Here is a 15,001-nt window from a genome sequence, read left to right as displayed (position 1 = left end):
TTGCTTCTTTCTTACTCAACTAGAAAATTGTGTTTGTATAAGCTCAGGTGCTGAATTTAAAGACAAAGATAAAATTAGGAGAGCACAGGAAACATGTCACATGGTGTAGCCTCTGGGACACCTGTTCTATTGTAAACTGCTATGCAAGTCTAAATCCAGCTCTGTGAGCCACGGTAACAGAGGGAATCAGGTCTCTGGCCCTTTCAGAAACCTATCTCTAATCTATTCCTACTGCTATCTTCTCCTCTATTCCAGCTAATCCTTCTTTTGCTTCAGCTCAGTGGCTATTCTGAGCATATTTTCCACTAAAAACTTCCTTTAAAAGATCAAAGTTAATCGGCTGATCACTGTCTGATATGGCTTGCTTCTACCTGTCAGCACACAATTCTTAAACTATAACCTTTATTGTTGGTCTCACAAATGCATAGATAGATGGGCGCTTGTGATTCTTGGATTTCATATGATTACTGGCTTGTGGTCAAGGTCGTATGACATAAAGCAATTTATGGCTACTTTGCTAAAAATAATGAGCATGAAGACAGCAGGTAATTCTTTTCTGTATATCGCAAATAGGGGGAAATATCCACCACGGTCAGCAGCTGCTGGACTGAGACAGTACCACCTGGATAGAATATTTTTCTTCCACTTAACGCCTGTCCCAAACATTGTCAGGCACATCAACTACCAATTACCATTTCACATAAACACTTCCTCTTAGATCTACCAGATTTATCTACTTTTTATCCTCACTGGATCCTGAAGCTGAAAGGTTTCTGACCTCTCTTAAAGATAAAGCATAGAGCTACCTCAGAATATTTATTCTAGAAACTTCTCCTGCCTAGATACCTTTCAATACAGAGAAAGAGCCTTGACTATACAGATCATCCACATCAAAAAGATACATAAATTAAGTATTCATCTACAGAAGATACTATAATGAACACATGTGGCATTCCTAGCCATTGAGTTTGACTGTGTCATGTGGGTGGGCAGGAATATGTGAATATGGTGTGTTAGCCTACCCACAAAGGGACTGGTCAGTCTCACAATTAAATTAAGCAGATTCAGAAGCAGAATTTGGGAATCTCACCACCAGCAAGGAAGAAGCACGCATGCAGTGTGAGACCTTCGGGGCCAGAGATTCTTGTGCCAGAAGATCTATAACAGCAGTGGCCCCAAACCAGAGACCTCACCTGAGACAGAGACAACTTTGGAATTGTTACCCCATGGACTTGGGCTAAGAACCTTTTGCCCAAGATTTCTGGAGGACTAAGAGGAGAGCCATAATTGGAAGGACTAAGGGTTTTGTAACACTTGTCTAACTAAAGTCACAAGACGGTGGTGCCTGTGAGCACGTTTCAGAAGCTATCCTGACTGAGTGACTGTATCTGCTACCAATCTGAATTACGATCTTTTGACTTGCATAATATGGCTCTATAAAGGTATTGACCCGGTTGACCAGTAAGATTTGTTTTGGGATGTGTATAAAGAGGTATGGCAATGCAGGGGACATATGTGACCCCATGGGAACTGGTTTCGTGTTGTGCCTGTTGTTCCTCTTTGTGGAGTTGGTGGAGGTCAGATCTGGCCATCCTCACACAGCCCTTGCTCTCTTTACATTACAGTGGCTCTACTAAAAAAAAACCAACAAAACAAAAGTACTTCATTGTCACTGAGTTAGAACCAGCTCACAGTTGATCCTTCAGCAGATTTTCAGAACTTGTGAACTACATGGAGACCTTTCACTTTTCTTCTACAAAGCTGCTGGTAGACTGGAACCACCTCCTTACAGACTATGCCACTAGGCTACTAAGTGGCTCTGTATTCTACAGCACTCATAATTTTAATTACCAAATTAAGGTTAAAGCAATGCATTTTTAAAACATATCTCTTTTCATTTCAAGTGCACTGTTGTTGAGGTGATTCTGATTCACAGCAACCCTAAAGGGCAGAGAATAATTGCCCTACAGGGTATTCAAAGCTGTAGTTCATTCCGGAGGCACACTGTCAAGCTTTTTTCCTCAGAGAAGCTGATAGTTTTAAAATGCCAATCTCTCATTAGCAGTCAAGCATTTTAACCACTGCAACACCAGGGTTTGTCAATTCTGGAACTCACAGTGAGTCGGAAATGATCCCTATGCTTCTGGTGAACTGCAGATGTAAAGTGTTGGTCACTTGGCTGGGGAAGGCGATTTTCTTCGTCCAGGATGTCCAGAATTCCCACTAATTTTGCTTCAATTAAATCTATTTTGATGAGATAAAAATATAAACATTTACAATAGGATTTAAATAAGGCATTTTAAAGAAAAGTGGGCTATAACTGATCACAAAGTTCAAAAATGAGACAGGAACACTTAACATAATTCTATAGTTTCTAAAAGTTATAAAGGTCAGATAGGCACAGTTTTACTCTTTACATTAATGTTGTTTGAATTTTCTATGCAGTCAGCTTAAAGTACCATATACAAGAATTGTTGAGTGATTTTAATAAAGAACAGTGGAATTCCCAAGGCCTTTCATCACCCTTTGAACTTGTAAGAAAACTCACCTCTGTGGCTCAACTTTCAGCCAGAAAATAAGAAAAGCCTCCAAGGTGAACAATGACACCAGGGAGGTCCTCACTCCTCAGAACAAGCAAGCAAGATTAAAAAGGTAACACGTTCCTGGGCTAAAATTCCTAAGGCAGGAAGGGGTAAGGTACAATGGAAACTCGAATCATCAGAATATAGCAACAAAACCAAGTACTGTATATTGTGAGCATTTTAATTAATGCCTTAAAACAAAATGTGTATGAATGGTTGATTAGAAAAATTTGCCAAGCAAATTTTCACTCAAATCACAATAAACTATGGAAAAAGAATTTCTGTGTGAAACAGACTCTTAAGAACTTTAAACACCAAAGCCAAGTCCAATGCTATGAAGTCAACTCCAACTCATTGCAGACCTCCACTGGTTTTACAAAACTGGTCATCTTTATGGAAGGAGACTATCTATATCTTTCTCCTTTGCTGATGAATCTGAACCAGCAACCTTTTGGTTAGCAGCCCAACTTGCTATTTGTTCAGGATAACGATGTCTCTTGTTGTTTAAAAGAATGATTAGTGGTGGTGAAAGAGTGTATTCTGAATGGAACCAAAAGGAGATACATTAATGGGCATGGGAGGAGGTAGAAGTGAACTAAAGAACAGATGGAAGGAAAGAAATTCTATCCCAGGGCATCAAACTACACAGTCAAGGAGAAGGATCTGGTGCATTAAGGGGATGCCGAGTGGACAAGCAGGATGTAGAAGTGCTTTGATTCAAAGTCATGCAAATATAAAAGAGAGCATTATTATTAAAACACTTCATACAAATGCAGCATGGATTATTGATTAGATTGTCAAACTGGAACCTCTGTAACTGTTTTAGGGATGAGATGTGAAAAGAAAAACAAAACAAAGTAGACTGCTAAGTACAGGGCTTCTGGGAAATGCTTCTTTACAGTCAGAAAAACAGAGGCATAAAACACAGGCCTTGTTCTTCTGCTGCACAGTATCATTTGGACATGCACACAGAACCCCTGAAGTCAACCTGCAGCCAGCCAGAAGATGCTGCCAATCACAGAAGAGAATGGAACCAAGAGACTCACAGAACATCAAATCCCAGCTAAGCTCACCTGGAGCCTGACTAACCTATGGACGTCTCATCACGTGTTAATGCATCCCTTTACTATTTAAGCAGCTGAATTTCTTTGTAACAAGTTCATAAGTTATGAAATGAAATTTTATGTATGAAAATATGCAGATAAAAAAAATAGGAAAGATTTCTAAAAAAAAGACTGTTCAGATAGCTGAATTGGATACCATGGCAGAAAAAATCATTTCCAAACAATAGCACTGGAGAAGCAGAACCTCTCTCATACATCACAGTTTCCAGTCCCAGTAATAACAATTACTGAGAAGCAAAATTACTACTGACCACATTCATTAAACCTCATACTTCCTAAAAGTGGAGTTAAATAGTACATACCTATACAGTCCTGATTATCGACATAATGTACTTCATTGACTCCTAAACCTTCTTTTTGATACAGTTCTTGTTCCTTAAAAAATGAAATAATAATCACAAAGATGGAAATACTGAGCTACATTAAATGGACTGAGGATTCAACACATGACTAACCATAACACTTATTAGTTAGTCAAGGTATAATTAGGGCTAAGAATAGTATCTTAGGGGAAATACATATCTTAAAAGAATATAAAGCAATGTGAGATTGAATTATAAACAGCCAATAACGATTTATCTTAAAATAAGCACATTTTTCTTGAAATAGCCTCAACAATCATAAAGAAACAGAGAAATCTATTTATGGCCATTTAAACTCAAAGATCAGGGTTGTGAAATATGTTTTGCAATTTTGAAATAAAACTTATCATTAGAATCAGAAATAGTTTGAGACTGTAATCAGCTTGTTTGCTTGACTCCACAATCAACACTCTTGGCACTAGCAGCCAGGAAATTTAAAAACACATTGTGATGGAAAGTATGCTGTTAGGGACCTCTCCAAAGTACTGAAGAGCAATGGTGTCACTCTGGAGACTTAAGTGCACGTGAGACAGGCCATGGTCTTTACAATTACTTGCTATGCATCAGAGAGCTGGACAATGACTAGGGAGAATAGAAGGAGAATTGATACCTTCGAGCTGTGGTGTTGGAGAAGAGTATTGAATATACTATAGACTGCTAAGAAAACTAATAGGTTCATTCTAGAGAGTGTTAAAACAGGCTCCTTGGAGGCAAGGATTCTGAAGCTTCGTCTGACATACTTTGGACATGTTGTAAGGAGGGACCAGTCCTTGGAGAGGGATGTCATGCTCGGGAGAGTGCAGGGACAGAGCAGGACAGAGCTTCTATGAGGTGGATTGATTCAGTTACTGGACAGGTGTGTTGGAGACAGTGAGATAGGCACAGGATAGAGCAGGGTTTAGAGCTGTTGTACACAGGGTCACTATGAGTTGCAGGTGACCTGATGGCACATAACAACAACATCTTTATAATAGACCCAGGATCTCAAAACTATTTCTTTAAATGATCAGATAGTAAATACTCTCAGTTGTGCGTGCAATTCTAGACGGCATTACCTACGTATATTCAATCTTAAATATGAAATCCACATATGCATTTTTAAAACACAATGGAAATCAAATATAAATTAAGAAACAATATCCCTCTAACTTAGATCCTCTTTCTATACACTATAGTCTAGATGGGACTGATGTTAAAGGGGCAATTAAGGGTATGCTAAGGCATACAGTCCAAATTCATCAGTTGCTCTCTGGGAGGACGGACAATCTCCTATCATGCCATATACTGTCCTTAAAAACCCACTGTAGAGTCAGCTAAGTGTCAGTTCCAAATTGACAGAGTATAACAACAAGCAAAAAAGAAGACATGTAAAATGTTATCTGGTAATTAAAGAACTAATGCAGCTAGATATGCAAAGAAACTATCTTGCTTAGAAACTCGGGTTTTACCTATTTGCATATATCAGGATTTCTCTGATTGTAAAGCAAAACAGGAGTCCCTGAGTGTTGGAAACTGCTATGTGCTGGACTACAGCACCAGGGCTGATAGTACAAACTCACTCAGAAACAAGAGTGATAATTTGTTTCCAAAAGGCCATAAACCACCTAGGTAATTCTTTTCTGTACACCCTGGGTCACCTTAAGTCAGAATTGACTCAATGGTAATTAACAACAACAATATAAATAAAGGAGTTCCCAGGTAGTACAAAAGGCTAGCACACTCAGTTGCTAACCAAAGGGCTGGCAGTTCAAAGTCCACCCAGATGCACCCTGGAAGAAAATCTGGTCAGTCTCAGTCTGTTCCTCTACCATTAAAGTACGGATGCAGCACAGTTCGATCAAGGCACATGGGGCTGCCATGTGTCAGAATCTATTTAATGGCAACTGGTTATAGAAAACAATGTAAAGGAGAAAAAATTTTAGCATGTCCTGGGGAAGCTTGTAAGGACAAAGATGTAATCAAAATGTATATTGTGTGGAGGTAGATAAACAGAACAGAAGGGGGGGGGGGCGGGGAGTAAATCACGTTTCAGCCCAGTAGTTGAGAAAAAAAATCTTAGAAAATGGCAGAATTAACAAGAAGGGAATCTAGTGTCCTTGGCCTGCGTCCAGGTTTACAGTCTCAGATCCCTGTGACCTTGTGTAAACTGCAGCCCACTCTGGGAATTTGTTTCTTCATCTTTAAAGGAAAGGCCTGGACTTGATGACTTCTGAGATCCATTTAAGTCACGTACTTTGATTCAGTAAAACATTATCTCAAATAGCACAAAGGAAGGAAAGGCAAGGGTAATAACTGGAAGCAGTGGAGAAGTCACATTTGAAAGAAAAAATGGTGAGGCTAACTACATAAATCATCTGAGCCAGGTCTACTTTTAAATACTTTGACTCTATTCCTTTTAGAACCACGATATGAGTTTCTTACATAAATGGCTGCTATGCGTCTAATCAGTTACTAGGCAACATAGTGGGTTTTTTGCTTCCTGGACCAGAGAGGTGCCCCAGCCATGGACCCACCACTCAGAGATAGCTGGCAATCCACAAGGAGTGTGATCTGTATATATGTATATATATGTATAACCTAGAGGTACCTCAGGCCAAATGACGCGTGAAAATGTCTGTCACAGGGGTTTTGCTGCCACACTGAAAGGGCAAGGAGACAGCTAGCAGAAGAAGATTTGGAGGAAGAGCAAGAGATGCCAAACAATGATGGGATTATCAAGTTGATTGTCAATGGCAGGAAGAGACAGCAACAGATGATCCTTACTTCCAAGGAAGTTTCGATTAGTGTTCTGATGATGTCCCAGAGCTTTAGCTGCACCATTAGCACACGGACATGCCTGAGCAACAGCAGAGTCACAGGGTTTGTGTCTCTTGATTTCGAGATGAGCTCACCTCATACCCTTTTGTCACAGTTAACAGGAGGATGACTCTGTGTCTTACAATTTAAAATGCCTGAAGGGAATTCTGAAAGTATAATGTCAATTACCTCCTTCAGGATCCTTTCATTAAAAAATTGCTGAAGTTTTTCATTGCAGTAGTTGATGCAGAATTGTTCAAAACTGTTATGTTCAAAGTACTCTGAAAACATAAAACCAGAATTATCATCAGGCCAATTCTACACCCTAAATTTACCTCCAGATAAAAATGTAACAGACTAAAATGTTCTAATTGAGGATTAGGTAAAAAAAAAAAAACAACACTAAATTCAATTGTTCTATGTACCTCAAATGCCCTTCTTTCAAGACTTATTTTTAGGAATTAAAAATAACTTCCTTCTCTTGACAAAGGAAGGTTTCTATCATATGGGGCAAGGAATCTCATGGTAAAATATACAAAATTTAATCTACTTTATAGCATAATTATTGCAGCAATATTATTAGGTAATTAAAATAAAAATTGCCTAAATGCAAGTGCACTGAAATATTTTTGTTGTGCAATTTAATTTATAATATTTTCAACTTAAAAAATGCTATGCTTAATAATTCCTAAAATTAAAAAACTGTAGTAAATTATATTTAAGACCTAAAATTTTATGACTTTGTGTGAATATTAAACTGGCAAAGGTCAATAAACAAATAGTTTGATTGTAAAAATTCCGTTTCAGGTGTTTCTCTACCTTTATGCAAAAGGTAATGATTTACCATCAATGTTGAAATGTACCACAGAGGTTGGCAAAATGAACAAAAGTTCTGCTCTTCCCAAGCATGGACACACACACTTTGGCAAAGGCAAAGAAACCAGAGGAGAAAGACATCGCTTCTACAGTTAGTAGAACACTCAGATCAGTAAGGCCAATCAAAAGTCTCCCCCATCAATCAGATATACTTGAAGAATGTCACAAGACAGTCATTTAAAATAAAGCCGCAGCAATCATGCAGATGGCCTACTTCACTTCTAGCTGCATAGCTTCAAAGTTTAGATCAGTTATTACTATTTCAGTGTCTTATTCCATTTGTTAGAAAATTAATTAGAAGTAGACACTTCTTCACAATTACTACTACATACCATAATCAGGCTGGATGACATGTTGGTTTAACCTCTACCCAGGTTTATGTGGTAGTCAAAAGTTTTATTGTCTGTAAATGGAAACTCTCTGTACTTTCTGCTTGATTTTCAAAGTCCACTAACAAATGTATTAAAGAATGTTGGTGACTTAATTATTTGTATGAATAGCATACTCAAGAGCTTAATCACTTCTACTTACTGAACATAAAAATAAAAAGATGCCTTAAGAATGGTTGATTCAGTTCGTATCCCACTCCTGACACCAAAAAAAACCAAAAACAAAAAAAAGAATGGTTGATTCAATCAATACCTCCTTTCATTTCACCACTATGGTGACTCAAAACTACCCATCTGAGTCCCTGGTTTTTTTCTAAAAACAAAAAAATCAGCTTCCTCTTCAAATCATACTATGTAATGTAGAGATTAATATAAAGACACCTTAAAATGCATCACATTAAAAGGTATCAGAAAACACAAAAGTCTACTTTTTAAAAAGATACGAGGAAAACTAGATTTTAAAATATCGAACAAACAGAATTTATAATAAGAACTATACTTACCAAAACCAGCAATATCTAGAACTCCAATGAAATAGGATGATGTTTCAAAAGGAAAACACTGATTTACTCTGTTAACCACATGATCAAAGAGATGGCTATAGACGGTTTTTGCCAAGGCATCGCGGGCATTGTTGGCTTGCTCCACTTTCAAGGGTACCCTGAAACAGAATGCAGTAACAATGAGAACGCTTTATAGTGACATTTAATGAAAACAATTCCTAATATCCAAGGTAAAAGGCCACATTAAACATATTCACTATGAAAAACAAAATAGCTACAGTCACAGGTGAGTCAAAAAAATGGAAATATAGAAAAAGAAAAGGGTGGGTGCACTCTAGTGGTCTAGTGAGTAGAGAATTGCACAGCAAACCCAAAGGCGGGTGGTTAGAATTCCCCAGCTGTTCCATGGGAGAAAGGCAGGCAATATCCGTCTGTTCGATTTACAGACTCTGCAAATCCATTGGAGGGTCAGCTATGAGTCGGCTCTGAATACTGGATACAGATCAATGAAAAACTTTCACACAAGAATAAAAGGAATTCTCTGCCATTAGATAAAATATCACCTACATAAAAATTTTTTAAAAATCTATTATTGGATTAAAACAAGCATTTGGTCTGACAAGAAGTCTTTAAAACTTTCATTTACACTTCAGTATAAATGCTGAAATGAGTCTCGTGGTATAGTAGTGTAAGAACTGGGATGTTAACTAAAAAGTGTTTCATATCTAACAGTAACTACGGAAGAAGGATGAGGCCACACCCACGAAGCTTTACACCCTTGGACGTCCTATGAAGCTCTTCCACTGTGCCCTACAGGGTGGCTCTGAGTCAAAATTTACTCAGAATCAGTAAGCTTGCATTTTGGGGGTTTTGGTGATTTTACTTTTTTCACGGGGAGGGGACATATATGATGAATAATAAAAACTTATTCAGAGACATAATCTTCCCTCATTCCATAAATACAAAAGAAATTGTGCTTAATTAAGAATAACTTTAAAGTTTAGAAATTTGTTTATATGGTTGTATGGGAGAATTTACATCCTAAAATATGAATTTTCCACTCTCCTGGTTAATATAATTAACTACAAGGTTTAAAAGAATTTGATGTTGCAAGGTCAGACAGACTGTCTCTGTTCTCAAGAAAATTACAAAGTCTTATGAAGACAGACTGGCATTTAAAAAAAATCTCCAGACACTGTGTATATTAGAACCACAGAACCGAGTGGTGAAAAAGCTAAATTTGGAAAGAGCTTTAATATAGCCAGAAATGGCACAATGTGGAGAGGATAAAATTGATGAATGGGACCTTCTAAAGATTAAATCCCTGTGAGCACTAAAAACATTTTCCAAAAGAGTGAAAAGAAAACTTACTGACTGGGAAAAAGCATCTGGCAATACCATTTCAGACAAGGGTCTCATATCAAAAGTTTCCAGAATCCTACAGGGCCTCCACAAGAAAAAGACTGGTAACACAATTACAAAATCGGCAAAAGACATGGAAAGAATTTTCATACAGGAAGAAATTCAAATGGTCAACAGATGCATGAAGAAATGCTCAAAATCACTGACAATAAGAGAGATACAAATCAAAACCACATTGAGATACCATGTCACCCCAATAGCAGTGGCAAAGTTTAACAGGACAGCAAGTAATAAATAGTGGAGAGGCTATGGTAAGATAGAAACTCTTAGACATTGTTGATAGGAATGTAAAATGGAAGGCAATTTGGCATTTCCTCAAAAAGCTGAACATATACATTTCATATGACCCAGCTATTCCACTGTTCGGAATATACCTCGAGAAAATGAGAACTGGAGCACAAATGGAGATTTGTATACAATGTTCATAGCAGTGTTATTCAGCATTGCAAGAACATGAAAACAGCTCAAATGTCCAATCAGAATAGAATGATTGAGAAATTACAGTGTATTCACGCAACAGAATACTACACAGGACACAGGAGCAATGATACTGAAAATCGGTACCTAACTTGGGAAGGAATGGAGAGCATTATGCTAAGTGAACCAACTCAATCCCGTAAGGACAAATACTGTTTAAGACCTTGATTATAGAAAGACAACTACTAAAATGTATATGAGGATCCAAGGCGGGAATGGTGGGAGCAGGGGGATAAAGATTGGGGGAGGGGGTGATCAGAGGGTTACACAATTTGATAGGTGGAAGGAGGGGTGCATAAAGGAAATGGGAAAGATCCAGCATAAAAAACAATGTATATGAACTTTGCAAGCAATCCAGTATAAAATATTTTATTTAAAAATAAAAAAATAAACAAACCAAGTCAGCCTGAGTCTTGAATCTACTCTAAACAATGGTTTTGTGGCTGTAATTCTCCCCAACAGCATCTTTCCTTAGAGTGGATTTTATGTGGTAGGCACCTCTACAGAAAAGTACCTAAAAGAACTGCTTTGGAGTAAAAGGGGAAAGGAGGACTTGATATCTAGTGACCATTCGTAGCCTTTATGGCTGGCTCCTGTGCCTCTAAGTCTTCTCTAAGGAACAAGGCAACTGTAGGGCACCTGCTTAGCATTCTTTTTTGCTGACATTTTTCTTTATCATAATAACAATATGGAATTAGCTTAACAATGACAACAACAAAATCAAGCTAAGCATGCTTTGCTATTATTTCCAGAAATGTTAGTGGTACCTTTTTTTGTGTGTAGCTAAACCTTTTTCAACATATTTCTTTTTTTCTGTTAAAATTTTTTCCTTTTCTTTTTTATTAATTTTGTTTTATTCATTTTAATGAACATTTATAGAGATTTTGGATTTCCATTCATTCATTGTTGCACTTTTCTCCCTGCCCCCCCCTCCCCCCCCAGTTTGCTCCTCTCTTTGAAAAGTAAAAGAAAAATTTTTTCATTGGTATACAATCCCCCCGCATCCTCCCACCTCCCCGAGTACACTCCACTATGCAACCTTAATTCTGGACTCTTGTGATAACCATAATACGCTATCATATATCGCTTTTAAACTGTTCTCTCCCTCATCTATTTCAATGCAGTATTATATCATTTATCCAGTTTTTCTCAGTCTTACCCCAACACTAATGTCAGTCCCATTCTAGAACTGTGGCATCATGCAGTATTTGTTCTTTTGTGACTGAGATATTTCACTCAGCATAATGTCCTCCAGGGTTGCCCATTTTGAATAATATTGCATGAGTTCCTTGTTTTTCAATGCAGCATAGTATTCCATTGTGTGAATATACCACAGCTTCTCTATCCATTTGTTGATGGGCACCTGGGTTGTTTCCAACTCCTTGCTATTGTGAACAAAGACGCAATAAACATGGGTGTACATATATCTACCTGGATGACGGTTATGGTCTCTTTAGGGTATATTCCCAGAAGTGGAATTGCTGGGTCAAATGGGATCTCTATTTGCAACTTTTTGAGAAAACACCACACCACTATCCACAGTGGTTGCACCATTTTACACTTCCACCAACAGTGAAGAAGGGTTCCAGTTTCTCCACAACCTTACCAGCATTTGTTGCTTGCTGTTCTGTTAAATTTTGCTAGTCTTACTGGGGTGAGATGATATCTCATAGTTGTTTTGATTTGCATCTCTCTTAGAGCTACGGATTTTGAATATTTCTTCATGTGCTTGTTAGGCACCTGAATGTCATTTTTGGTGAAGTGTCTGTTCATATCTTGTACCCATTTTTCTATTGGATTATTTACCTTTACCTTGTTGTGGTGCTCAAGTATTTTATTAATTCTAGATATAAGTCCCTTGTCTGACATGTCATTACCAAATACTTTTTCCCAGTCTGTGGCTTCCATTTTTACCCTGTTGGAGAAGTTTTTGGATGTGCATAGGAATTTGATTCTTAGAAGGTCCCATTCATCTATTTTATCTTCTTCTGGTTGTAGATCAACCTATTTCTAAAAAACTAGCCATTTGAAAACTCTATGGAACACAGTTGAGTAGCCATAAGTTAGAATCAACTTAATGGCAACAGGTTAAATAACTTTTTAAAAAATTCATCTTGCTTTAATTTGTGGAAAAATTTTCAGAAGTAAGTCATTAACATTCACTGTTTTATTTAACTAGTGATACCGGATCTGACATTTTTCTCCCCATAGTTGAAAACATGTGTCTACACATATTGAAAAATGATATCCTAAATATTATTTTAATTCCAAGCAACAAAAATACATAAAATATACAATATTAAACCAAAAATACATCAGACATTCTATAAATTATTGGTTATTGATTTTTGCTATGCCCTTAATTTTCTGTCAGCACAATTTCCGTTTGCTAAATGGTAAAGAACTTCCCATCTGCACAGTGTTTTACTGAAGTCAGTTCTACATAGCACAAATTTTGGTACATATACCATTGCATCTGCACAAAAACACAAATCTGAAGTAAAACAGTTTGTAACCTAAATAGTCAAACGTAGGGTTATATAATATATAACTAATATTTTCAGAGTTGTGCAAAGAGTAAACTACTTTCTCATTTTTTAAATTCCAAAATTGTACCATGTGTATACAAGAACAATTTTAGAGCTATGCAAATCCATTTTACTTACATGGTGCTTTACTGAAATAAGACGTACAGAATTTTGAACTATTAATACAGACTTTAAACATTATAATGAAAAGAATGAATGATGTTCAACAATCAACTCAGCTCTCTGAAGAACTGCAAGGTATGATTTTTAGTTGAGGAACTTACTTGATAACCGTTCCTTTGGTGCCCCCTGCTGTTGTAAGCATAACTCTTGTGGTTAAACTCACACGAAGATCATCTTGATCCAAACCCAGTAACTCAGCACAATATTCCAATGACTGACTGGATTTATTCTTCAGATTGCAACCACCTGATAAAAATATAATTAATTTGAAATTATTAAACATTTTATGCATTACATTTTTAAGCTCCGATTCTTTGAGTTACATTCTACTTATGTAAAACTATAGAACAGACAAATCTTACTTGTATTTCTTCTTTTTTTGCTTCACGTTTTCACTACCCTTGCCAGATAGCCACACCACCAAGCTTGCCTCAAGACCCTCACGTGGAACAAGTTCATGGTTAAAATTCTTTCATCCCATCAATACTAACCTGCTATTTTATTTTATAATGACTCTAAGTAAACTATATTGATGAAAAAAAGTCTTTATTTTAATTTTTATGTAATAGCTTATCAAATCTCTGAGAAAATAAGCCCAATTAAAATTCTTCCGTTTCCAAAAAGCTTCACAGAAAAATATGCTTTGTTTTGTTTTTTACTGTGATTTGAGTCAAAGTTTACAAAGCAAATTGGTTTTCCATTTAACCATTCACGCACAATTTGTTTTATGACATTGATCATTATAGTCACAACAGAACTGTAATCTTTCCAATTTCTACCTATGATACTTATTCCTAAATGCCTGAGCTCTCTTATATTTTATACATACAAATAAGTGTGTGTGTGTGTGTGTGTGTGTGTGTGTGTGTGTGTGTGTTGCCTAGTGGTAAAGAAACTGCTCTGCCAACCCAAAGCCATTCTATTCAAATCCACTAGCTAATCCAGACTAGAAAGATGGGAAATTTCCTCCAAATCAATTTAATGCCTCTGAAAGCCAGCTGAAGGGTCAATTCTAACTCAATTAGTATAATAAAATAATAATGACTAAAATAAAAATAATCTAGCTTGTTGGTAAATTATCATGATTCATTGTCTCATTCCAAACTTCTTTACTTCCATTTATTTCCCTTCATTGGAAAGACAGAATGAAAAGAGAAATGAAAATATGTTCTGTTATCTACCTACCTACCTTGTGAGTCTAAAATTATTTTTGTACTAACTGAATTAAACAATATCAAAACCCTGAACATAAGATACTCTTTTTTTGTGTGACTTTGGCATAACAATGCTGCTACAGCACAAACAAAATATATTCTAATATTCAAAACATATAGGTTGGTTTTTCCTGGTTCGCATAGAATCATTAATTGTATACACTGTATACATACATTGTGTTTCACTCATATATACTGTGATTTTGTTTTGTGTTTTACTTTTCCAGTAAGTTTTTATTATCAGTTAAGTCACAATTCAAGATTCCAGCAAAGAGGTAAGGTGGACCAGTTCAAACCTTCCCAAGGAATATGCCTTCAGCCCCGTGGTCATCCCAGGCTGACACCCAGGACATAGGGGCAGAGGGACTGTACACAGAGACATCACCGTCTTCTTGCATCAGTGGAAATCCAGGTAGTATTGCCAGCAGTTCCTGGTTTGGTTCTGGTTGGGGAAGCAGCCATCAAAAGGGGCAGTTTGGTAGTTTTTTTATTTTGGTCTTGCTAAGGTGCGTCTGATACAGGACATGGTCTTCACAATCACTTGT

The 15,001-nt window shown here is 36.9% G+C and overlaps 1 protein-coding gene across 2 annotated transcripts in view; it reads right to left on the bottom strand.

The window, feature by feature from the left end:
- MYO6 (myosin VI) overlaps positions 1–15,001 on the bottom strand; it is a 122,574-nt gene that overhangs the window by 51,987 nt on the left and 55,586 nt on the right. For both annotated transcript variants that reach the window (XM_006896963.1, XM_006896962.1), the window contains exons 11-15: positions 13,344–13,488; positions 8,633–8,790; positions 7,054–7,145; positions 4,009–4,081; positions 2,117–2,244 (exon numbers count right to left, since the gene is read on the bottom strand). In XM_006896963.1, the coding sequence (XP_006897025.1) occupies positions 2,117–2,244; positions 4,009–4,081; positions 7,054–7,145; positions 8,633–8,790; positions 13,344–13,488 (596 nt within the window). The remainder of the gene's footprint in view (positions 1–2,116; positions 2,245–4,008; positions 4,082–7,053; positions 7,146–8,632; positions 8,791–13,343; positions 13,489–15,001) is intronic.

Source organism: Elephantulus edwardii, unplaced genomic scaffold (genome assembly GCF_000299155.1).
Source record: "Elephantulus edwardii isolate Elephantulus edwardi_28Jun2011 unplaced genomic scaffold, EleEdw1.0 scaffold00194, whole genome shotgun sequence".
Lineage (NCBI taxonomy): Eukaryota > Metazoa > Chordata > Mammalia > Macroscelidea > Macroscelididae > Elephantulus > Elephantulus edwardii.
Note: the sequence above shows the minus strand (reverse complement) of the source record. Positions and strands in the feature narration are given on the sequence as shown.